At 40.7% G+C, this 25,344-nt stretch overlaps 1 protein-coding gene across 1 annotated transcript in view; it reads right to left on the bottom strand.

Moving 5' to 3' along the window:
• Nucleotides 1–25,344, bottom strand: part of LOC116384597 (transmembrane protein 132C) — a 142,693-nt gene that overhangs the window by 18,235 nt on the left and 99,114 nt on the right. Inside the window, exon 4 of the mRNA XM_031849414.1 lies at nucleotides 24,352–24,495. Within this exon, the coding sequence (XP_031705274.1) occupies nucleotides 24,352–24,495 (144 nt within the window). The remainder of the gene's footprint in view (nucleotides 1–24,351; nucleotides 24,496–25,344) is intronic.

Below are 25,344 nucleotides of genomic sequence, written 5' to 3'. Positions count from 1 at the left end.
AAGAAACGAGAAATCACAAAAAGATGCATGTCGATTACAATGAGATTACAACAAGAAAAAGCATCCCAAAGTCTGTGTCTTACTCCAATGTAGATGAGATGGTGGGGCCCTCAGCATGTCTGTGTCCAGGGGCCAATTGTCTCATAATCCGCCCGTGGAGTCAGTCACAGCTCAACTTTCAGTGTAAACTATCGTTATCGTGACCCCTCAGATTTATCTGGTGACCCTTAGAAGGGTCCCGACACCCAGGGTGGAAAACACCGGACTGCACTACCTATTGTAATTGTATCTTTTGTAGTTGAAACTAGCTCTAGCTTGAACACCAACAACAGTAGAATACTACAGTACTGATATTGTTGCAAATGTTAACAATCTTATAGGTTAATGTAATAATATTTTCTGGTACGACTAAAACACCGTAGACTAGTCTGTTTGAGTATAAAAATCATCACAGACAGTCAAGTCCGTGGAAAATGTCTTGTTTCTCAACCTGACTGTAGTTACGCACCAGTATGGGTTTTTCCATAATTATGGAAAAGCAGATATCTAGTTTTAGAACAGTGGTTATCAAATTCCATTGATACTGAAGTGCAAAACATCCATGTAGACACCAGATTACTATGGTTGTGTTTCAGAAAGTGGACAGCACCCTGAAAGACACTCTGACAAGCAGAACAATGGAGAAGCACGGATTTTAGTCAGTTTCATTTTCACCCTCCTTGCTTGACTGACTGCATGACTGATTGAGACGACATTTTCTTGGACAAATCATCCCACATGTTTAACCAACAATGGGTTCATGAAGAAAGGAAATTGATCATAACCGTATAGGGATATTGTGAGTTTTTTTGCTCAATCCTCTGCATATTCAAGCTATAAAACTATGATTGTCAATAAATACAAAGAAAACGGACTAAAATCATCCAAAAGAGGTCATGTTTGCGTGCGTAGCACGTGACAATTTTCTTTGGGGCCCATTTGGGGCCGTGGATATCCATTGTTTCAGACAGTTCATAGATTGGTTCAATCAGAGAGAGTGTGATTTTGCTCTGTAGTTTTGCTTGCATTCAGTATATGATAACACAAGAGACAGAATTTCAGGGTCATAGTGAAATTTGACAACACAAATATGAACTTTTCTCAAATAAAGAGAGAAATAATTTTCCTGCTTGTAAAGGAAAGACGGATAAACTAGCTTTCATATCTGCGTCACTCCCAAATCCTAATTCTTAAAGGGACCGCACACAATGGATGGAGAATGGACCTGACAGTGTCAACTGTATATCGTTAAGTATGATGATGGGCTATTGGATTGTAATTTGAAGGGGGAGAAAACATACAAACCAGAACGCACGCACATATGTAGCATGTTAGAGTTATAAATAACTTGTCCATGTGAGAAACAATAGTTTAATTTAATGACATCACCAAAAAAAAAAAAAATATATATATTTTTTTAAATCCAATAATGCCAAATTATTTGGGGGGGCTGAAGAACATTTTAGGGGGGCTTCAGGCCCCCTAAAATAGGCCTAACGATGCCCCTGCTCCTCCCCCTCTTTCTCACACTTATATTCCTTTTTAATCTCTCTTTCATCTCTCCACGCTACACTTACACTCCCCACCCTTCCTATTTCACTCTCAGCCTTACATTCAACATGAACTCCCTTTGTTCGACTTTCTCTGTCTGTCTCTCTCATATACAGTCTGTTTGACTCTCACTGCCTGTGTGCCTAAATGTTTTTCCACCTTAATATGCCAAACAGCTCATTTCCATACATTTAGCCTTTCCTCCCCCTCGGCCCTGCCTCCCATTCATTACACTGCTCAGTTTATAAATGTATATATGTATTCTAAACATTAATTGGGTTAGAGCTCCCTAGTGTCTGTGCTCTCTTTCAGCAACACCGTCTTTCATATCAATCCAGTCATACCAGGCTGCTGTCCAGCAGAGGGGGCTTCACTTGTCTTGAATTTTGTGGGAAACCATAGAATTTGTGCATTTCTTGTTAACTTCCCAAAGCCTTAATTTTCCAAGGAGGAATTTGAGCTGGCAACTTTTTTTTTCACAACTAATTTATTGACAATTATTACTTATTTTACTGCTTTGTATTTTTGAAACCTTAAACATGTGTGTGTCCTCTAAGTATATCTGAGAATTCTAGTTTTAGCAACCTAGTGGGAGTAACATGGTACAGTGTAAAAAACCAAGATATTTTACTGTGGGTATTTTAAGGGAGAACACCAATATTTTTACATTATTTTTCAAAATGTGCAACAGTCAACTCTGCAGTTGTACTCAGCCTTCTACGGGATGCTCACGTCGCTCCGTGCATGCATACACTTCAACAATGAGAGAGAAAATGTTTGCCAAAGCATCATTTAATCTCCCTGATAACTTGAAAAACTCATACGTGAAACGATAAATGTTACTTTCATATTTTCACTGTGACAAAGTATGATTTCTCTTCAATCATTTTTAAATGTTACTGATTCATGCAAACAGATAACTTGGCCTCGGCATGAGTCCACCAAACACACACTGCAGCAAAATGTTCATCGCAGCTGATGCTAACTTGCCAGCCAGCAAACGCTTGTGAATGTGTTAAAGAGTTTTTCAATAAGAAGAGTAAAATAATAAAATATGTAAAGGAGAGGTTCAACACTCACTACTAGCTCTAGAGAGGTTGAGGGGAGGGAGAATTTGAAGAACATTTGTGATTTTTGACATTGAAATATTGACTTGAAGTTTTTCATCAGGTTCCGGCTGATTATTGTCAAGGTCTGGCTGGATCAGACTTTCCCTGATCAACACAAAGAAGCACACACAGCGCTGACACACACATTTAGTGTGGTGAGATATTTTTTTCTGGCTTCCTCATGAAACCCTTTCATCTCAAAAGAGGTTAACATTTTGTACATAAGAGCTAAACCGTTTCCTCTCTATCTCCCCTCACCTTTTAATTTCTTTCAATTTGACTTTCGTCTCTCTGCTCCCGCTCTCCAACATAAAAGGAAAGGTGCCCAACCCTTCTCCTCTCTGCTTGCTCGTTTCAATTTCCGTCTTTCTTCTCTCCCTTTAACTTTCTTTATATCTCCCCCAACATCCCCTATTTCCCTCTCTTGACCCTCTCTTTTTCCTTTGTTTCCGCCTCGCCCTCCCTCCCCCATCGCGCCGTCTCCCTCTTCATCTTCCTCTCTCTCTGAAACCTGATTTACCGCCTGTTAACATCAAAGGGATGTTTGACTGTTGGTGCCTCAAACTATTTCTCCAAATCATTTTTATATTCCAGGTATAAATCAGTGTGAAAACGGCACTTGGTTTACTGTGGCAGGGTTTGGTTTCCAATGAAGGTCTAAGACAGCAGAAGTGGGGGAATGCACAATGGCTCTGCTTGAACTACCACTGTCCTCATTGTCCAGCTTTGTCATTCCTACCACAGGCTTGCTGAATTACTTCTGCTCTATGGCTGAATGCCCTAAAGGAACATTTTAGAAAAATCAAGTTTTAGTTCATTTTTTGTCAGCAATTCGAAAGTTGGAAGAAAGAGGCTTGGAACTTTTCAGGTCAGCAACACAGGAGATTTGGGCTTTACAAACTATTGATTTGATTCCGCTGCAAGACAAAATGGATGCAGGAAAATGACACGATACACAACTCATGATCGTCATTCTACAATAGTAATAGCATGTTGAATTGTATATGCCACGTAAATTATTCATAACTCCTCCACCTGTTTACAGCTGAGCAGTTAGCAGCTTTTGTTGTTTTCTTGCAACTTTTTCTCAATTTCTCATTTTTATTCTCATTATTTTTCCCACTCCTCTCTTCTCTTTTCTTCTTATTAAATTCACTTTTTACTTATTTATTTTATTTTGTTGTTGTATTCTGTGTGTGTGTATGTGTGTGTGTGTGTGTGTGTTTGTGTGTGTATGTGTGTCCACATGGCACAGAGCTGTGGAGCAAAGTGCCAAAATAGACTCACGGGAGCTGCTAGAGACATGATGTGGAGAAGGCGACACACAGAGAAAGCATTAACGCATGAATATACAAGCAGACACACGCACACACAACACGAACACACACACACACACACACACACACACACACACACACACACACACAGCTGGGGACCTTGAGCGGCAAAGGAGAGGAGAGTAGAGAATAAGAGAGCTTGTTAAATCTTTATTCATATAATGTATATATGTTGTTTTTCTGACTGAACAACCTATTTTTTGAAGACATGAAAAAAAATGTGAGGTTATAATTTCTGCCTGTGTCATGCCCAATGTCTGCCTGATTAAATCAGTTGTCATACGTGGTTAAAGGAAGAGTTCCGCATTTTGGGAAAGACGCTTATTTGCTTTCCTGCCGAGACTTGCTGAGAAGATCGTTCCCACTCAAAACAGGGATAGAATGCCATAATTATTGAAAATAAAGCACACTAAATAATAACAATAATAATAATAACATTAAAATCAGCATCCGTATTTGCAGCATGAACATGTGCATCAATAAACACTGCAGCAGCATCAAGAGGTCTGCCTTCTCTTCTACTCTATTCCTGTCTTTCCTACAGTGGTGGCGTAGATTCAAATTTTTAAGAGGAAAACTCAGAAAGTATTTCGCCTCGAGTGCACTCTCTACCATTCGGTGACAAGGTCTCAGAGGCTATATGAATAAATATTAATCTAAAACTCGGCAAGTAAGATAATAAACTTATTCCCAAAAACGTTAAGCTGTTCCTTTAAAGACAATGCATTAATAAGTGGGAATATTTCCCTCTCTGGTAGTTCTTTTGGCAAACCACTGACACCTTGATTTTGGTGAAATAACTTCTCAGGATGAACGGCTTCATACATGAACCGTTTCCTCTGTTTCGGTCAGACAGGGTATTAAATTAAATGTTAATGGCTTCCAAAGGAACACAGAGCAGAGTAAAATAGAATCTTTTAACATTAGAGGTTGTCCCCATGGAGTCTGAAACAACTTCTAAACATGACAGCCAGTCACATTCACTTTAGGGACAGCAGGGCACAAAGGTTTTAACTTCAAAAAGCTTTATGTCGTCGTGGATAAAACAAGCCTCATGAAATTTCAGCAGGAAAGTACCATTTATTGGAATTAAGAAATACAGAGAGATTAAAATGTGTTATTGTTATTTCAAATGAATTGTTATTATTATAAGGCGTAATGTTATTTCTATAATAATTGGAAGGAAATATGACTCAGTTTGGGATGGCTGCTATGCAAACACACTCAGTAAGAGACACACACACACAAAGATGCAAAACTAGACACAAACACACACACAAAACAAGTGTTTTGGTGTTTTTGCAAGTAAACAGCTGAGTTGGAGGTTTGAGGACACTGAAGAATGGATTTAATCTCTTTGTTTCTGAGAAAGACTCAGAGAGAGAGCGAGAGAGAGAGAGAGAGAGAGAGAGAGAGAGAGAGAGAGAGAGAGAGACAGTAGCGGGAACGAGAGGGTAGGCAAAGTGAGAGAAAACGGTGGCGGGGAAAGTAAAAGTGTGGATCTCAGCAGTTAGGACTTGTTGAAAACACTAAGACCAGTAAAACTATCTTCACCTTCATCAAATACCACAAACTACACCACAACAATTGTACAAACCTCCAAAAACAGGGACTGAAAACTTTGCAAACTTCTCAGCAGCAATTCCAGCAAAAAGTGACAGAAAGCTTGGCTGTTTAAAGTGTGTTTCGGTAGAAGGCAGACTTTTTGAGAGCTTTTAGAGGAAAGATGGACACGCACAGTCATACACACACAAACAAGTGATGCCATGTGGGGAAAACATGCAGATGTTGTTTTTCCCAAATGTGAAATGAGGTGGCATAAATGTTCTTTTTTTCCCTCACAGCTTTTATAAGTGTCAAAAGCTCGAACCATTTCTTATCGTAGTATACAAACACCCATATAAGCTACAAAATGTTATGACAATTTGACTTTCTAAAATACTTGTTGGCTCTTTTCTTTAACTACTTCTACTTGTAATGATTCTCCTGCAGCCTAAACAGGATATTATGCATCCCGGAACCTCTGACCCACAGACGTCAGGCTTGTTTCAGAGAAAATGACATGTTTCCCTTCTGGCTTTCTGAGAGTGTTTCTGTGTTGAGGTTAAATGATGGTCATGTCTAAATATGATGTGCATGGACGTGCAGCGCTTGTAACAATCCCGTTGCTCACTGTGCGCTTGTCAAACCACCTGCTGCTGTTTTGGTGCCGTCCCCCGAAGGAACTTCTGCTTGTTCTTTGAATGTCAGACCTTAAAAGCAATGGCCCTGTCAGTTTAGAATCCCGAGCATTACATTAAACCAATTTGTTTCTACCACTGTTACCGCCGGGCATTCGTCGTTACTTTAAAATATATCTCAGACCTCCCCTGGTGACTTTATTTATTAGAATAATAATAATCTAGCTCACAATATGTTGACTCTCGCTGGTGACAGACCAGTGTATGCACCCTGTGTATCGTATCCAAAGAGGTCTGATGATAGCAATACCTTCTTCTTCTGCTAAGAGGGAGCTATTTGAAATATTGTTTATTTAGTCGAAATTATTGTATGAGGTCGTCTAGTGAGTGTGGAGTTTTTGTACTGGCCAAGTTCTGCTTTACTTGAATTGGCGTTGTCACGTCTGGCTTCAAACACTTCCACAGTTCTCAGCTACTGACTTTAGATTTCACTATATTTATATCGGGAAAACGTCAGCCTATATATACTGTTCAGTTAATCTATATTATGCTGCTCTGTGCATGTTAATTTCATATTTGCAATACACATTGAAATGTGCCAGAAGTTGTGTGATTGTTTTGATCATTAGCTGCAGCATGCTGCACCTTGGCCACATCTTATATAAAAGTTAACCAGTAACTGTGTACTCCAGATTGTGTTGAGCTCTCTCACGATGTAAAATCTGCCTAGAAAATGAAAAACAAACCAGCAGAGATAAACTTAAAAACTTTGCTAGCTTTTTCTTGTTTTTTTTTTGTGCTGCATAAACCAAAATACAGACTATGGAATGGGCTTTTAGCTTATTACTCTTCTCTCTTCCACTCGACTCCCCTTCCCTTCCTCAGAAACCTACTCAGGAGCCCCGTGTGTCAACAACCCACTCACCCCCATTCACCGGTGATCTCCCCAAGCTCAGTCATTTATTTAAATCCATATTCATCTCCCTTCAAGCTAAGTGATTTGTCTGAATTTACAGTTACTTCCCCCTCTGTCTTCCGTGTATCTCTTACAGTCTCAGATTCTCACTGTTAGCCTCTCTCAGATGTTTATTTTCTCCCTGCAACACAATCCATCCGTCTCTCTCACCCTCAGATTTCATTTATCAATATTTTTCTCTGTGTGTTTCACACTCTCCCTCCTTCCCTCTCTGCCCCATTCCACTTGTTCTCTGCCTCCGGCAATCCAATCCATCCGACTTTAAGAATCATATCATCCAATCAGGGCCCACTCAGTAGACAGGGGCGGGCCCTGAGGGACAGGCTAATCAACTCTCTGATGGGATTAGACCTCCCACCTGTCCGTCATTTAAGAAAACCCACTCTAGGCCAATCTCCTCTGCACATTGTTTCATATGGCTGTCATTTAGTTAGGAGGCACACACACACACACACACACACACACACACAAACAAACACCACCAGACACATATACACACACACACACACATACACGCACAAGTGCACCCGTTAGCAGCCTGTGGCCTGATATACTATTCTGATTTGGCTCAGATAATAGATAGCTGATGGGGAGAGCAGTTGGAAGGTATACACACACACACACACACACACACACACACACACGAGTCAGCGGCATATCACTAGGCCTGTCATTTTGAATTTGGAAAAGGAGGGAGCAAAATGTTCTCTAATGGCCATTTGCACTTTGCTTTTCTCCACAATAAAACTGTCCAATCAAGAGAGAGGAGAGGGATGGAGACAGAGTAGGAGAGAGGGATAAAGAAAGAGAAATGAATAGAGAAAAAAAGAAAAAAGAATCCAGTAATGGAATGAAAAGAATGGCAGGAGTTATGAAAAGTTAACGAGAAAAAACAGCCAGAAGGTGACACGGCAAAAACCTAAAAGATACAGGAGGAGAGAGAAAGATAAGAAGATATATAAAAGAAAAGACAAAGACAGAGAGAAGGAGGTATGAAAGAGATATGAGCTGATGTAAGATACATGCCTCTCCTTTTGATGGGTGGGATTTATTTTTTATTTTTTGCAAAAAGTTACTTTATCCATCATTAAGTATCTGTTAACTACAACTTTTTAGCCCTCCCAAGGTTGCTGTAATAATGGTTGTTTGGGTACTTTATAGTAACTGTTAACCATAATTGTTATACCATTTGCTGAGACTGCAGAACAATGACTTGCTCATTATCCAATCATTATATTTCATGAAAGCGTTCAACATAAGCTAACAGCAACAGATTTAACTGGCATTTCAAAATTATGTTTGTAATTCATTTTACTATTGGATGGAAACATTCCTACAGAGACGGGAAAAAGAAAATAAAGGATGTATGAGGTGTAATGTGTCGCTTCCAGTTAAACCACTGCAGTAACAAAGAAAACCCTCTTAAATATCTTTTGTGTTTTTCTGGTCTTCAACTATAAAACAAATCTATTCACGCCTGTCGTTCATCCCGCAGCCGGTTTTCATCACCACATCTGTCCTCTGGATGATGGTCTGTTACGGCTGAAGCTGTGCTGCGTATGGGGAATATCAGTTCCATGTCCCCGTAACTGTATCTGCCGGTCAATAGCATCGTAACACAACCGAAATCATATGAAATGTATCAGTGGCATTGTTTTTGTGCAATATTAGTACAATAAATAACTAATTAGCAGCCTCGACCAAGTTAAATTTCACAGCGAGGATGATCACATCCTACCTGCCCTTATTCTTTGTTACACTAAACTCTCTTCTTTCTTCTTTACTGTCTCTTTCCAATAAGACAATGAAAGTAGTTTGTAAAATCTTTACTTCAAAGACTCTGTAACTTGTCTTTGGTGCGGAGGTCTACAGGGCTTTAGGAAGAGGCAGGAGGCTTTTCTCGGTGTGGGTTCATATTTGCGTGTGTGTGTGTGTTGGACAGTAGTGCAAATTAGCATGCGTATTAGCATAGGGATATAAGTCAACACTGGCCCCAATATGTCTGCCTGTATGGCCCTATTGTGGCCTAGGTGTGTATGTGTGTGTGGGTGCTTTAGTAAGTGTCCGTATTTGCTGTAAGAGCTGGTCTTTTTTTTGCTTATTCCTGACACCCTATTAAAATCATATTTAAATATCAGATACAACAGTCACCGCACACGTCGTGTATTCCTTCTTCTCTCCTGCATAAGAGCTAACGCATTTTCTATCTTGAAGTTGTAAAAAGGAGTTGAATTAGGTAGGTTAGTATAATTTAAACGATTACTCCATGGTCTTTACTCTTCTTTACCTGTCTGATATTACAACTTTCGAAGAATTACAATATTTGGCAATAACCTGCCTTCGGTTGACTCTGTAAACATTGTGTGTGTGTAAACATTACTTGTGTAATGCTGGATAGGCCAGACGCTCGACCTCGGTAAAAGCGGTTCAACAGCCCGGCCTTTCTAGTGTTAGAGTAACAGCCCTGCAGTGGAGCCCGACCGCTGGCTGCTAACAAGAGAACAGAGCAGAGAGGAAATGCCGCAATACTGCAGTTGATTTAGGCAGTCTCTCTCTGTCTTGCTCTTTCTGTTTCATTCCTCCTCTGTGTTTTCCCTTCTCAACTTTTTAAATAGGCTTAGTGGGAAAAAGGAGACGTGGTAAACATGACAAAGAAGGGCAGAGAAAGAAATGACTGGAGACGGAGGCAATTTAGGAACTAGAAAACAGCATCAAACTGTGCAGGCATCTGATCAGGATGCCTCCTGGATGCCGTGGAGCTATTCTGGGCACGTCCGACTGGGAGGAGACCCGGGGGCAGACCCACAACACACTGGAGAGATTTTACATCCCAACCAGCGTGATTCCCCCAGGAGGTGCTGGAGGACATGGCTGGGGAAACAAGGACATCAGGGCTGATCTGCTTTTCCTGAGACCTCAAACCGGACTGGATAAGTGGACAGCAACGTATCAATGGACCGATGTTTTACTGAACGGAGCAATAGTCTCTGTCTATTCTGGAGTCTAAACAAGTTTGTTGATGTTCTATTGATGAACAATTATACGCGTATATGTTCTTGAAATAAATATCAGATTTGTGTTTCATGATGTCTCCTTTTTCCTCCAGCATATAAACTATCTGTCTTCTTTCTTTAGGCATATTCCTCCCTTTTCTAGCTGTATTTACTACATTTATATACATTGTTTTTCGATCATCGCTTTCTCTCTCTTTTATTTTGTCAGGTTGAGTTAAACTTTGCACATCTCCTTTGTCACTTTGTGTGTGTGTGTGTGTGTGTGTGTGTGTGTGTGTGTGTGTGTGTGTGAGCACAACCATGAGGGCCACTGGGAGACAAATGCTTATGTTTCACTTAGTTGGTGGAAAAGAAGATTATATACAGCGCAGACACACACACACACGCACACACACACACACACACACTCACACACACACACACACAGGGGAGCAGTGTATGGAAAAATACAAGATCAGAATACATCTGTAAAAGTAACCAAACTGGGGGTAATTAGATAACGGTCCCTTTTTAGAAATAATAGCATTCATAGATTTCTAAATGGATTCCAAGTAATATTTTTCCTTTTTGTATTTATTCAGTTGGAAAATATATGCAGTGCTGCTGCAGTAAATGTAAAGTGTCACCAATGCTTCACACAGCTCTAAAAGCAGCTACGCCCTGGGGGTATTTTACCCAATTTGACCCCAAGTGATTTAATATATGCGGAAATATATAGAACTTTATTTTTTTTACAGATAGGCTTTGAATAAAGTATGGTGCTCCACTGCCTCTGTATTCTATAGCCACCAATCTGTTAATGTTAAGGTCAGTTTAACTTCGATAGTATCAACAGACTCTGTGACTGGTTATTTGAACTTTACTGCCAATTTCATAGGCTGTAGAGCTTCTGTTTTTTTTTTGTTTTGTGTTGACAGTTTAGCCTCTTGGTAAAGATTTGGGAACATCTGTAAACGTTCTTATACTGTGATCTGTAGGCTTTAGCTTGTGTCTTTATCTTATGAACCTGTATTCGATGCTAAATCACTTTGACATCCTTCTGTCTGCTTTTCTCTGTAATCACCATTTAATGTTTCCAAAAATTAGATAATATTTATTCAGGGAGTGCAGTTAGTGGCAGTGTGGGCTCTATGGTAGCTCTGACTGCTTGGCAGAGTAGCAGCAGGGGCGGGGCTTAGCGAAGGGTCAGTTGATCTCTGGTTAATTGTTCTGTTTTAGTGAGAGGGAGAGTGTGTGTCTTCATGTCAGAGTATTGGCCTTGGCCTTGGCTAAAAAAGAGTGTTTAAAGGGGTTTGGTTCAGGGCAGCTTCTGCTGGAGTTCAGTGAGACTTTAACCGGGACCAGTAGGAATTTGAACTCACAAATCTTTTTCTCATTTTCAGTTGCAGTCTTTAAAGTAAGGGACTGTTAAATACATACTTATGGTAATTATTTGACACTGGTCTCAAAGACACGCACACACAAACTTATTCGTTCACTCACAAAGTTGCTACTCAGATCTTGAAGAGAAAAAACTGAGCTTACTTATCTTACCAATAACACTGCATCATTACAAAGACAGGTCAAGCACAGGGCAGGACAGACCGATGTGTGTACACACACACTCACACTCACACACACACACACACACACACACACACACAACTAGCAGCAGTCCTGTCTGTAGTGTCTGAACTGTCCTCGTGTGCCAGTGATGGGGCGCTAATGCACTGCCAGGAAACACCATGGCTCCCATAGGGAATGCAAAATGGAGGCATGGCAACAGCTGCCAAAATGTCAGGGTGAGAGAGAGAGACAGAGAGAGAAAGGGAGGCCACCGGGGTGCAGGACGGCAGGAAGGAGGTGGACGTAGCCCCCCTGCTGGCCAGAGTGAAACACCATTAAAATACAATTCAGCTTTTTTTAAAATAATCTTTGTATAAAAAGTAAATAAACAAAAAAATGTGTTCACCGTTTCTGTTCAAGTGATTGGGAATTAATTATTCTGTAGTGGTTCAAGTATGAAACAGAATCTGAAGGATAAACATATCTGGTTTTCTACTTCAGTATCCTGATGTGACTGAGTGCCTTCCCCTCAGCTAAATGGTTAGAGGAGGAGAAAAAAATGTCACATTTCTTCACTTTAAATAAGCCAAAACTAACAAGAAAATATAGACTCTATAACAAAAAGGGACACAGCGTCCAATAGTGAGAGTGAGGCTGCATGTTATATGTACATGTCCAAGCGTATATGTGTAGAATTTACTCTGGCGTTTATGCTGCCTGGGAGCTTTTATCCATGTACATAATATGTTTTCTTGTGCAGACAGAGCAGCGGCTAACACAGGTAAGGCACAGTCTGTATGTAGGTCTATGTTTAAGTGAAGGGTTTCCTTTAAGATCTCATCAGATTTTAATTTTGAGAGTATTGGTCTCCTTGACCGTTTCACCTTCGTCAAGTGATAGCCCTGGATTATATCTGTGCGTTTGTGTTGAAAAAGCATTTGGAGGTGTAACACATAACCCTACTTACGTTATCAATACGTGGATGTTTGAATGTTTATGTGATTGCTGCAGCGTATTTCAGCATAGTAATTAGCAGCTAATTAGTTATTGATTGAGGCCAGTATATTTTATGGAGGTGAGAGGGCGAGTGTGACACAGGGCACAGCATAACACCTCAGCCATAATTCACCCTTTGCTGCAAGCCCGCGCGCGCGCACACACACACACACACACACACACACACACACACACACACACATCCCTTCCTCCTTAATATTTCACTCTCTTTCTCACTTTTCCTCTCTCACTTCCTCTCTTTTATTCACTCATGTGTCTCTCCCACTTTGCCTCTATCAACACCAGTAACCACACATAACTTATTGAGCTCTCTTCACTAGCACTCACTAAGTTTGAAGTGCATGGCGCAAGTTAATTCCGGGCATGGTCAGTCATAATAATGTGTCCTTTACACAGTGCCATTGACTTTAGACCTGCTCTTTTAGGAATTCTAATATAAGATCAGTTCTGATGCAAGAGATTTCTGTCTTACTGTTTACTCTTGTGACACTGAACCATATCATTTCTTTTTTCAAATAAAGCCCAGAGTGAAGTATTTTTTCATTCCACTTCCTGAATGTTTTTGTCACTAAGCAATCTGTTGAACATTTTATGAGGATGCACTGGGGAGCTTTCAGGGTTTTGCTGATTTAACAAAAAAACATCTTTCTGTGCGGTAAGAACTGGATCACTGGAGGTCTAAAAAATAGTTTAGACCCCATCAAGGTCGCAGCTGCCACAGATATATGTCTTTGGGTGTTGCTAATGGTCTGGTCTGAAGTTGTCCGCTTTAAATCGCTGGCTATTTCCTAAGCCTGTTACTGCTAAATGGAAAATGTGTGTGAGTTTAGACGTGATTGTGTGTGTGTGTGGGGGTGTGTGTGTGTGGGGGGGGGTGTGTGACCTCTGCCTTTAATCCACTTTACCTTTCATTTCTTTTCTAGGCTCTCAAATGACCCAAGGCACCTGGACAGAATCCTCTGACAGGTTCTCTCCTCTTCCTCGTCCTGTTTTTGTTACTTATTCTCTCACAAAATTCATTCTCTCCTCATCAATCCAGTCATTAAAGTGAACGTCATACCCTTAACTTCATTTGTGATTTGCATTATGCTACTTTTTAAACTTAAAAAAAACATCTTATATGGACATAGTCTCCATAATGTCGTCCATATGTTTCTGAAGAGAATCTTTGGGAAGCTGAAATTGGGTGACTCCGGCTGTCGACCATCTTGGCAGTGATGGCACAGCCTAATTCAAAAGTGGGCACAGAGGTGGACCTTCTGTGGAGCTAAGGCGGACCCGGATGATGCAGCAGAGGAGAGAGCTAGCAGCTGAGACGGTACCCATCTGTCACTCAAAGCGGCCACACCCTCAATTATGCATAGCTTTAAGCCCTAATATAATTTAAAAGGGAGAGTGAAATAAAAATTCACCCCTTTGCATTTGTCATGAGCGGGGATTTTAGCTATAAAGACCAACATGTTTTTAGCAGGCTGCAAACATGTTAATTTCTTCTATAAAATTGGGCATTTTTTCCTGGGGGTCTATAGGGGGATTAATTCAGTCAGCCTCAAGTGGCCATTTGAGGAACTGCAGTTTTGGGCACTTCAGCGTTCATTTCTCAGCACTGGAGGTTGCCGCTTGAGCAGCACCCAAAAAGCTGATAATGATTCTGTGTCTTGTCCTTGTCTTGTTTTGTCTTGTCTTGACCGGCGCTTAGCTACAAAATGCTGGAGATAACTTTGATTTTAAATCAACACATCCCCCTTTTAAGATATATTATTATTTGCATTGTATCGTCTAAATTCCACAATTGTGCGGTGTCTTGCAGCAATCAGTGGTTGTATGGTTGCAACAGGCTGCTGAGAATTTTTACAGGTGAAATGATGGCAAACTTGAATCCCTCGGTTGATTTTTAAGAAATATTTTAAATGTGTGACTTAGTTGGACTTTTATCCAAATGAACTCACAATGCTGGTTGCAATTCAGTTCAATTCAATTCAATAGAATTAATTTTGTAGAGCTCAGAATCACAAATTTGCCCCGGAGGGCTTTACAATCTGTACACATACGACATCCTCTGTCCCGGGACCCTCACATCGGTACAGGAAAAACTCCCCCAAAAACCCCTTTTAACAGGGAGAAAAAAAGGAGAGCAACAGAGGAGGGATCCCTCTCCCAGGATAAACAGAAGTGCAATAGATGTCATGTGTACAGAATGAACAACAGGCACATTGTTTGGTTTTGCTCATTGCAGTGTTGGTGGTTTGCACTACCCAGAGATTTACAGGACTACTGCCTTCCAGCTTGAAACTGAAAATAAATATCCCAATGTGACTGTAATTATCCGTTATTTATATCCATTCATCAGATTAAAAGATCCTGAATACATGGACTTCTTAAAAAATAAAAAATAATTTGCCAAAAGAGGATGCTTACTTATTGGACAAGTGTGCACTTCAAAACTAACTGTATAAATATACACAATATATCCATATACACTAAGCAAGGAGTTTAAGTTATCTGTTTTAATGAAGAGCTGGGCAGCAGCTCCAAATCTTTAAAGCAAAGCACGAAGAATCAATTTATTTGCCAAGAGCAATACGCGGACATGAAATTGTCCTTGTGACTTTGATGCATGTACACAGTGACAACTCTCACATTGACCAAGAGTAAGTACTCAATGGGATACATAATAGCCGGAATTTAAATTCACTGCAAGAGGAAAGAACATTATACATACTCTCAGACAACACTCTGTAACCTATATATAATGTTTATAGTCAATTCTGGCAAATGTGACACAAAAAGGCTGTAGAAAGGGATAGAGGCACACTAGCAATGCAGTTCATTGTGCAGCCCTGTGTAGCAGAATAACAATACATGATCCTTGAACCATGAATGTATTGCAGCAACATCCAACAATTTAATTTCCCTGAGTTATATTAGATTTATTAATTTTGATCAGTTCCACTTGCTCCTGAAGCTTGATGTCAACTCATCTTGATGTTATGAATAGTGTGTCATAGTGCAAGCAACACTTGGCAGTAACAGGAAATGAACTCAGAAGAAATGGCAGTAATAGAAGTATTGTTAAGCCCAGAGGGAGAAGATGGATTTGGTGTCACAAAAAACTGCTTATTGATTTTCTTTTCAATTCTCTAACAAAATGTGATATTCCCTCTGTGATGACTAAGACACTAATAATTGCTTTAAGTGCACATAGTTCAAAGAAGCCTGCAAAAGGAGAAAAAGGAGCCTCATCAGCACTGAGAATAACCCGATATGTTTTCTGAAAAGGTTTCCTTTTTCCTAACTCAACATTTTGTGCAGCATGTCATATTAAAGAAACATTTACTTTCCATCTCAGTTTGTACAAGTCATTTTCTCCCCCAATGACCCCACATAGTGTGACAGTATATCAGCCCTTCATGCTTCACTCTCACACTTACGCAAACACACATTTTTCTCACTTGTGATGATATTGACTCATACAAGTTACCAGGAGGTTTACCTTAACCTAGCCTCACCCATACATTGACCCTTCGTAAGTCCCGCCCCCTTTCGCTCTGTACTCCAATAACTGTGGTGCAAGTGTGATACTATGGGTCACATTGGTGTCACAATCTCCATAGACACATTGCATTCTATATAGTCCCATCTTATTAGCAAAACGCTAACTAACTAGATTAGATAGATAGATAGAGTAGTTTGTCTAATGTCGTTATCACCAACATCATCCAGGTTTGCGTCCACCTTTTTTCTGTGGTAACATTATAGACATTTGGAAAATGAGATAGGTGAGTTGCTGAAGAATAAAAAAAAAACAATCAAGGCTTACGTTCCTTTCATTATTTCATCTCTACGCACCTCCCCGATGCAGCTTTTGGTGTTATTTCTATAAAGCCTATAGTCTAACATACTTACTCGGCACCTGGATAAATGGAAACTTCATTGCTTCATTGTTTCTTTTTGTCAAGCTTGTCTGACCTATTAACAGTAACTACGGGGGTACGGGACACAGGATCGGTGATGATCCGCCACCCTGAGCCTTGCCTTTACTGAAGCGTCACACTAATCGTAACCCAAAAGCAGCTCTGCCCCCTGGTGGCCATCAGGATTCACGCTTCTCTTTTTCCTCTCACCTGCCTTGCAGCCTCACCTCCTCCACACCTCACGTCTTCCCCCTCTTTTATATTCAGGTGAAGCGACAACATGTAAGCTCTCCTTTAAAGAATGCGTCCCTCTCTGTCTTTTAAATGTGATGTGCTCTACCACGTCCATCGACAAGAATAGCTTCATGACCTTCAGAAACCTGCATCCAATTGATTGATGTCTGCTTAACTCAAACTATGATGAAGCACTTCCTTTAACCACAGTCCCACATATTTACAAAAACTGCCACACTTCATTCATTCCCAAACTTTAAACCATCTGAGGCCCCAAATTCTAACCCACTGAGCGGAAGGACGAGAGCGTTGGAAGTAAATGGTTGCAAGTTTGAGAACTGCAACAGTTAGTGTGTTCATACATTTTACATCGAAGTACTGGAGCATCTCTAACTGAGCTCAACCTGCTAATTCCACTGTAATCTGATCCAAATACGAGTGGATCAGATTACAGGACATTCCCTAGGACAGGGTATGTAAATGTGAATGTCAAGTATCCGTCACTTCTCTTTCAAATGCGAAGGATACTTTTTTGCATTTCTCATCTTCTGACAAAGACACTGTATGAGTACAAACGCATAGCGCCTTTTCAAGGACAGAGAGATGTGTGCATGTGTGCATGCATGTGGGGTCATGTAGACGCGTGTCAAACTCCGCGACTGGTTCATTAAATGGCACACAGATCAATTCTTAATCTGCTTTGTATCTGTCCTAACACATGCAGAAACACACACCCTAAATCTCCCTCACACATGCACTCAGACACACACATGCATACACACCCTCCTCCATCACTTCCGAGTGTTTTTGTCTTCCTCTTTGTCAAATTCAATTACTGACGACATCACTAAAGGAATCTCCACACTAACCAATTACCGCTTGAATCCCGTGTGTCTCTGTGAGATGATCTCTGTGCGTGTGTGTGAGAACAAGAAGTGTGTTATAGAAAGCGTGTGTATGTCCAATATGGAGGAGAAATAGGACACAAGTATTGTGTTTTAGGATTTATGTAGTTACAGTACGGCACAAATATTACACGAATGTGTGTGTGTCTCAAGTGAGTTCAAGTGTGTGTTTTTGACAGCCCTCTCTGAGCAGGCCCCTCCCTCCAGGAGCCACAGAGGGCGGAGTCAGGTCATCAGAGGGATTCAGCTCACCTGGTTTGGTTGCAAGGCTGTGTAAGCTGCCCATTTGTTGTCACTTTTACAGTTACAACAGAAAAGGCCTTTAAAATGGAGGACTAATCGATGTGTTTGGCAAACGTGACCCTATCTTAGAAAACATTGGCTTAAGTTCCTGGAGTGCAAACTTCCCCAAGTCGAGCAGGACAGAGCCGGATTAGCTAACCGGCTAACCCTCGTTTAGCCAACGGTCAATTGTTCCTGTTCAGGGATTTAGATGTTAAGCCTGTGGGATATTGTCTTGCGTTTGCTTCAGCAACTCTCCTCTCAAAATCTCTGTCAATTGATCTGTTTCTTTTTTTCTCTCTTCTCTCTTTCTACCTGCCTTTCCCTTCTTGTCTCTCCTCCCTCATCGTTTACATTGCTCCCACTCATCCAAAATCTTGTATCGTTTCACTTCCCAGGTCTCTCATCTTATCTCCTCTTCTCATCGATCTGTTCGTCACCTTCTCAGCGCTGCTCATCACATCCCTCGTCCTCTCACCTCCTTGCTTTGTCAGAGGAAGGATTGCGTGAGGTCAGGATAATGGTACTAATTTGTGTGTATGCGTGTGCTTGTCCCCTATCCGTCCCCTACTAGCTCTGACACACCGCTGACCTACACATACTGCTTTGTCAACAACAGCGGCACATACACACATCACAAATAACAGCATAACAAGATAGTTTACACTGACAGAGAAGAGCGAGGGAGGGCTGTAGAAGAGGGGGAAGTTATTATCTATGTAGTACATCACTGTTGCTTATGTTGTTGTCAGCGATAAATGGGCTAAACTAAAAAACACAAGCTGCATCCCTGAAATCTACAGCAGTGCACCACAGCCAGTGACAGGCTCAGCCAGTCGTTTTATTCATATGTTCATTAGCAGGGAAGGCAAAAGCACGGTGCAATTCCCCCTGCAAACATTCATCCACCATGAGTAATTAAACAAAAGGTTGGTAAATGGAATGTGATGTGAAACCAAATGAGGACTCTAACCGTCCTTAGACTATTGCTCGTAACTTGCTACAGAGAAAGATCGTTTTTCTTGCTGGAGTTTGTTCTTCTCGCACGTTTAGGAGTGAAGCCAAAGTGGAATGCGACAGTTTAAACACAGGTGGAGGAAACTGTAGTCATTCCTTGATTCAGCCATTCATTTTCTCTGCTGGCTTAATGCTTTTTATTATTGCAGCGCCCCGGATCTATAAGGAATTATAAAAGCTACTACAGAAGGCCATTCGATTCAGAATATGTTGCTCTGTGGATACGAGGCTTGCATTTCAAGGACTGCTGTGTTTAATGGACAGATATTTTATCTGAGTTGGAGGACTTGGTGGTGTTTGTTTCCAGCTGTGACAAGAACGCTGGCATTGTTTTCACCTTTTGAGTCTGCGTGTAAGTAATCATGGTGCGGTTATGAGTACTTTACCAGGTGTGTATATTTCTTGCTGTCTGTGGACAGATTGTTAGATGGTCTAGTTGTTTCTCTGTGTATTATACCTTGTGCTTTACATTTTTTATTCTATTTTCTTTTGTTCTGCTTTTCTCTTTGTGCTGTAAAACACTTTTGATCAACTATTACGTGTGTTATAGTAAAGTTGAGATGAACTAATATTGAAACCAGACAGAGGTCTGCAGATAAGTTACCTTGCACGGCAGGTGGATTCTGGCGATGGCATGAGATCATGCGAGAATCACAGAACCATAAAGCAGACAAAAATCCATCCAGTCAGGCTTCATGTAGTGCCTCTGGTTAGATAGAGCACGGCACAATCAGCGGTCTGTGAGGAGCTACTGACTGCTACGTGGCGTAGCTGTTTGCGAGACAAGACAGAGAAGCAACTATTTTTTCCAAATAAAATGGCAGCTCCAGAAGAGATTACATATGCTGCAAAGCATCAGTTATATCAGAGGTGGAGAGTACGTCTTCTCTGAAAGAAGAGCAAAGAATGGCACGGAAGGCTTTTCTCGCCAGAGTGCGCATTGCAGCTTCATCGTCAGGTGAGAGAGAGAGGCACCAGGTGTGCGCCCCACAGCCCTCTCAAGCTTCAGTGTCTCTCCATCACATTAAGCGCTGAAAATCCTTCTCAAAACTGAAACTAGTCTAATTAAAACATATCGGAAAAGCACCATGAAAAAGGAGACTGTCGGGGCTGGCCATCCTGTGTAATAAAACTAAACACACTCGCAGTCTGGTCTTAAAGTAAAGTATGGGATTTTCCTCATCCATCCTGTGAGTATCGCCTGCAAGCCTGTAAGATACCTACAGGTACTTACTGTAGTCCTATTGCTAAAATAAACGTGTATTCACAGTTGATGTAGGCCTAATCTTTCTTGCTCTGACCGATTTCAAATTAAAAAAAGAAATGTGGCCATAAAAGAAAAGCTTGTTCCACCTATCTATACAGTACATATGTGTAACAATCCGAATTGAGTGAGCAGGTGGGCGTTTTACGTTTTATAACTTTGCTAATAAAACCCTGAACTCTGCGACAAAAAGTAATGAGGAGGAGTCAAATACGGAGTGCCCTGGAACGCTCCAGCGATCAGCCCCTTGACAGTGGTTGTGACGGTTGTTAAAAAAACCGTTTAGAATTTACTCAATGCAATTAACTCCTAATCTGTGTCCAGTGTTCTGAAGCAGTCTGATAAATTTTGTTGTGCATTTTTTAAATGATAATTATCGTCATGAAAGGTGTTAAAATTCACCTGCTCTGTGCTGCCCACTCAGGATTAGGCTAAAGATGGTGGTGTGTGTGTGTGTGTGTGTGTGTGTCTGTGTGTACGTGTGTGGAGGGGGGGGGTTTGTAAAGCCGTCATAGTGACTCACTGACAGCTACAGCTACCTGTACCCCATGGGTCCCTTTGTTAAAAGCTGGCTGTGTTGAAGCTTCTCTGAGTTTGTCACAGTGTGTGTGTGTGTGTGTGTGTGTGTGTGTGTGTGTGTGTGTGTGTGTGTTTGTGTGTGCATCGGATCTGTATGCGAACACTCAATCATCATGCACACCCTCTTATTTCCACACAAACAAACACAATCAGCACATAGAATGGCTTAATGTTGCTTTACAGCGTCTCCTATGGCTCAGCCGCTGCCATGTTGAGAGCTGCATGCAAGCGAAGGAAATGCTCCAGCACGTATATATCAATAATAAAATAAGTAATTAGATTTGGGATATGTAATTCTGGGGTCCAAGCTTTGATGGTATAAAGCAGGGTGGATGCTGACACTTCAGGGTATACAGCAGTTTCCTAGGAATTGTTATAATGTATGCTTCTACCCTTGCACATGAATTCCCTGGTTTGCAGGGGAAATGAAGAAGTACTGGTTAAATACATAGAAAGCTGCCTAAACTGTATACAAAATGGATGGAAAGGCAAGGTTTTGATCAAGGAGGTGAGAAATGAGGCAAAGACGCATGAGCTGAACATGTGTGGGTTTACTTTGTGAAGTGCACAGGGAGAGAGTCTGAAGTAAAGTAACATAAACAGCTGGAGATCCTGGTAAGTATTGATATCAGTCTGACTCTGTAACACAAAAACAGAGTCAGAAATATTCCAGCTGTCAAATGCAGGTGGATTTATTGAGGCAACACTTTGCTTTGTGGTTTCTCCAAATGCAGCTTTAGGCTGCTCATTGTTTTAAATTAAAAACAATTATGAAACAAAAAAAAAAGATTGGCTACGGTTGATGTAAATGATCTACATGTAACGTGGATATAGACAACTATTAAACATGTGGTGTGTGTGCTTGTTCAGGTGTTTGTATGTTTGTCTATAAAGATCTCCCCCCCACACACAAATATTCACACACAAGCCAGCAACTCTTTCCCAAACCCTACCACACACACACACACACACACACACACACACACACACACACACACACACACACACACACACACACACACACACACACACACACACACACACACACACACACACACACACACACACACACACACACACACACACACACACACACGTACATACGCAGAGAGCTAACATTACATCCATCTGAATGAGTTCCCTCCATTTTCGCTGTGTTGTTATTGATCGTACTTAAACAGCACCACTCCTGTCGGCTTGTACCAAGAAATTGGCCTCATATTGAAGCTGTCACAGCAAGAGTGCGTTTCACTTTAGGCCCTCAGGGCACAGAGGAGAAGTAGCACAAGAAGAATCAATCTTCAATCCATAGTATCAGCTTGTTTATGTAAAGGTATATCTTTTGAAGGTATTTCTGCTTTGTTAATTAGTACAGTATTTCTGTTGAGTTTATGTGGCAGAGTGGCTTGGCACTAAAGTTTGTCCTTTCACCAGGTTCAAACTCAAACCCTGTCCCGCCCTTCAAAGAGACACTGGATCACTGCCAGATCCATGACGGCTGCTCTAGCTGACGCTGACCTCTGACCTCCTTGTGGAGGGGATTAAGCGAACAAAAAGAAAAGCAGGATAGAGATGACATGGTTTTCATGCACACAGCACATTTAACCTTGATTTCATTAAAGAAAATGTTATCAATGAAAACATATTCTTTTTACCAAATAAACTAAATAAAGTTTTAACAATGTTGATATACAGAAGAGCACAGAAGGCTATGTGGTTATTTCACAACTGCCTGTTTCTGGTTGGACAACATTGTATTAAAGTAACCAGCAGATTGAGCTGGAATTAGGGATGGAATATGTACCTTCCACTTTCAGAAAGTCAACAGGAGCCTCAGGAGTCTTTGACCATTATAACACTTTTGGAGCAATATTTCTAGGAGTGTGTATTTTTGTTTGTTCTCATGCATACACATGAGGATGTGCACGCATGCCACATACAGGTATAGCTTGTCATGAAACACAGCAATGCAAAGGAAGGGAAGAGAAGAGCTACCAAGTGAAAATGGATGCATATTTTTTCAAAGAAATGTGGAAGGCAATGCATTCAAAATATTTGTGTGGCCTCAGGATATACACGATGTGTTTTGGTCAGTAACACTGAATGTAAACAGAAACTTTGTTTACACAAAAACAGCCACAGGGCACTTTTAATCAGCTGAATGTCATACATATCTTTTGATGCAACCTACTACAGATGTTGGGATCTGGCAGGAGCGGGTTTGGTTATTAGCAAGTATGAAAATTAAGTTATTGAAATTAGTACAATTATGAATATCAATAGGAGTATTAACGTATATAGTATATACATAACAATAACGGGGCACTACCCTGGGATCAGGGACCATGACCAAACTGTGGATAAAGTCTCAAAATTGGTGTTCACCCAAAATGTCAATAGTCAAAAAAAATAAGGAGAAAAGCACTCAAAACACGGCAAATCCTCACAGCAGCAGTAAAGTACAGTGGATGTAACTTTACCACGCAGAAACCTGACTTGCGAATTCAGATTTGGCACCTACGCCACTGGTCCTTTAACAAATAAAGTACAGTTTACTGACTCTCTATGGAGTTTCTTTAACGGCCACATCTGTTTTCCTGGTATTTGATAATTCTGCTTTACTTTACCAACACACTGAACCGAATAAAAATAACCTTTGTTCCCTCCATGTTGCTTTTTATGGTCATTAAATGAAAAGTTGCCCACACATCAGCAATTCTGAGACTTTCATATGACTTTCAGGAAACACAAAGTGAGATTGAAAAAAGCCTGCATACTGTGATAAGTGTCTCATTATGCTCTGTTGCACCAAGTGAATTAGAGAACAACAAAAATCCTTCAAGATTTTAGAATATAATGATGATTTAAGATGGATCACTCGCTGTGTAAAATAACCCCACGTTTACTTCCTCACATTTCTGTGATTTCCTCCCTGTTGTTTAAACGGTTGTATTTCTCAAACTCTTGAGAAATGATTTCCGAATCCATATTTAACTTGCCTGGCAGACCGCGACTTAAGACATTCTGTGAATTGCCTGAGCAATCTTTCACTCTGGCACATGTTCAATCACAAAGCAAAGTATCAACTAGTTTACTTTACTGCAATGCAGACCAATATCAATCATCTCAAATTGACCTGTGTAATGTAGCTAGTTAAAAAAACAACCCAGTACAGTTATTAACGATGTGTCCTCAGAACATGGATTGTCTTAGTTTGTGCATGTGTGGTGTGTCCGGTTTTATAACATACAACCTAATATAGAAGTAACTGTGTGTGTCTGAATATATGCATGAATGAATGAGATCCCTTGCAGTTGTGTGAGTGGGTTAGAAATGTGTACATTTAAAATTCCTACTTATACTCTCTGTGTATACTTTGAACACGTACCTTGACCACGTCCACGTCTGTCGAGGTGCAGGTGACCGAGTCGTCCACTTCCCTCACCTGCCCGTTGGTTTCCACCGTAACCAGTTTGATGGGCACAGCGACACGACGACCTGTAAGAATGGCTGTGTTCACCACCTCTGTGTCCTACGGGGAGAAAGAGAGAAAAGAAAAGTTGCTTTATGCTACAGTCCTGAATGAGAAGTAACTCAACATGTTTTAAAAGCAGCTGCTGGTTGCTCTATGAAGGATTGAAAGAAGCAAAGGGTATTTCTCTATATTGTTTTAATTTATTTCATTTAATCTTGAAAGTATCTTGAATTATTGTAATTTGTCAAATGATTTTGTTTTCTCATTCTATTTCTAACACATTTTTTTTCAACAGCTTTCCAATTCACACTTAATGTCGAAGACAAACTTGACATCTTGTTGTTTCTTTTTAGACAACATGCAGTTTAGCATGTATCCACCCAACGTGCATGAGAAGGAAGACATGACCGGAGATGGTGAACGATGCAGACAGAGAGACAGGAGTAAACAAGTAACAGAGACCGGGGAGAGTTTTAAAGGAAGGAGAGAGATAAAAAGAGGTGATTATAAATCTCACGATTAATGTAATCAGCAAGATTACATTTGATTAGATCCTTCCAACAAAAATAGCACAAACAAACCAGCACACACACACACACACACACACACACAGTCTGCCAGCGTCAATCTTGATTATTCGGCATTGAGTTTCCAAGGTGGCATTTATCACCGCCAACACACACACAGGCCTGATTACAGGTTGTTTCGCTGGGCCCACTGCTTCTGGATGGAATATGTGTTTGTGTGTTCCTGTTGTTCGACTCTTGTGGAATTCAGCTGAGCATACAGGAAGCCAGCAGAGAAGATGAAGAAGAAGAAATACAGAATGAATGTGCCGCATTGTCCACAGTTCACTGTGTGTCTCCAGACACAATCAACATTTAAATGGTTTCAATCCAAAATGTT

Source organism: Anarrhichthys ocellatus, unplaced genomic scaffold (assembly GCF_004355925.1).
Source record: "Anarrhichthys ocellatus isolate YVR2014 unplaced genomic scaffold, GSC_Weel_1.0 scaffold9, whole genome shotgun sequence".
Classification (NCBI taxonomy): domain Eukaryota; kingdom Metazoa; phylum Chordata; class Actinopteri; order Perciformes; family Anarhichadidae; genus Anarrhichthys; species Anarrhichthys ocellatus.
The sequence above is the reverse complement of the archived record's forward strand: the minus strand, read 5'-3'. Positions and strand labels throughout refer to the sequence as shown.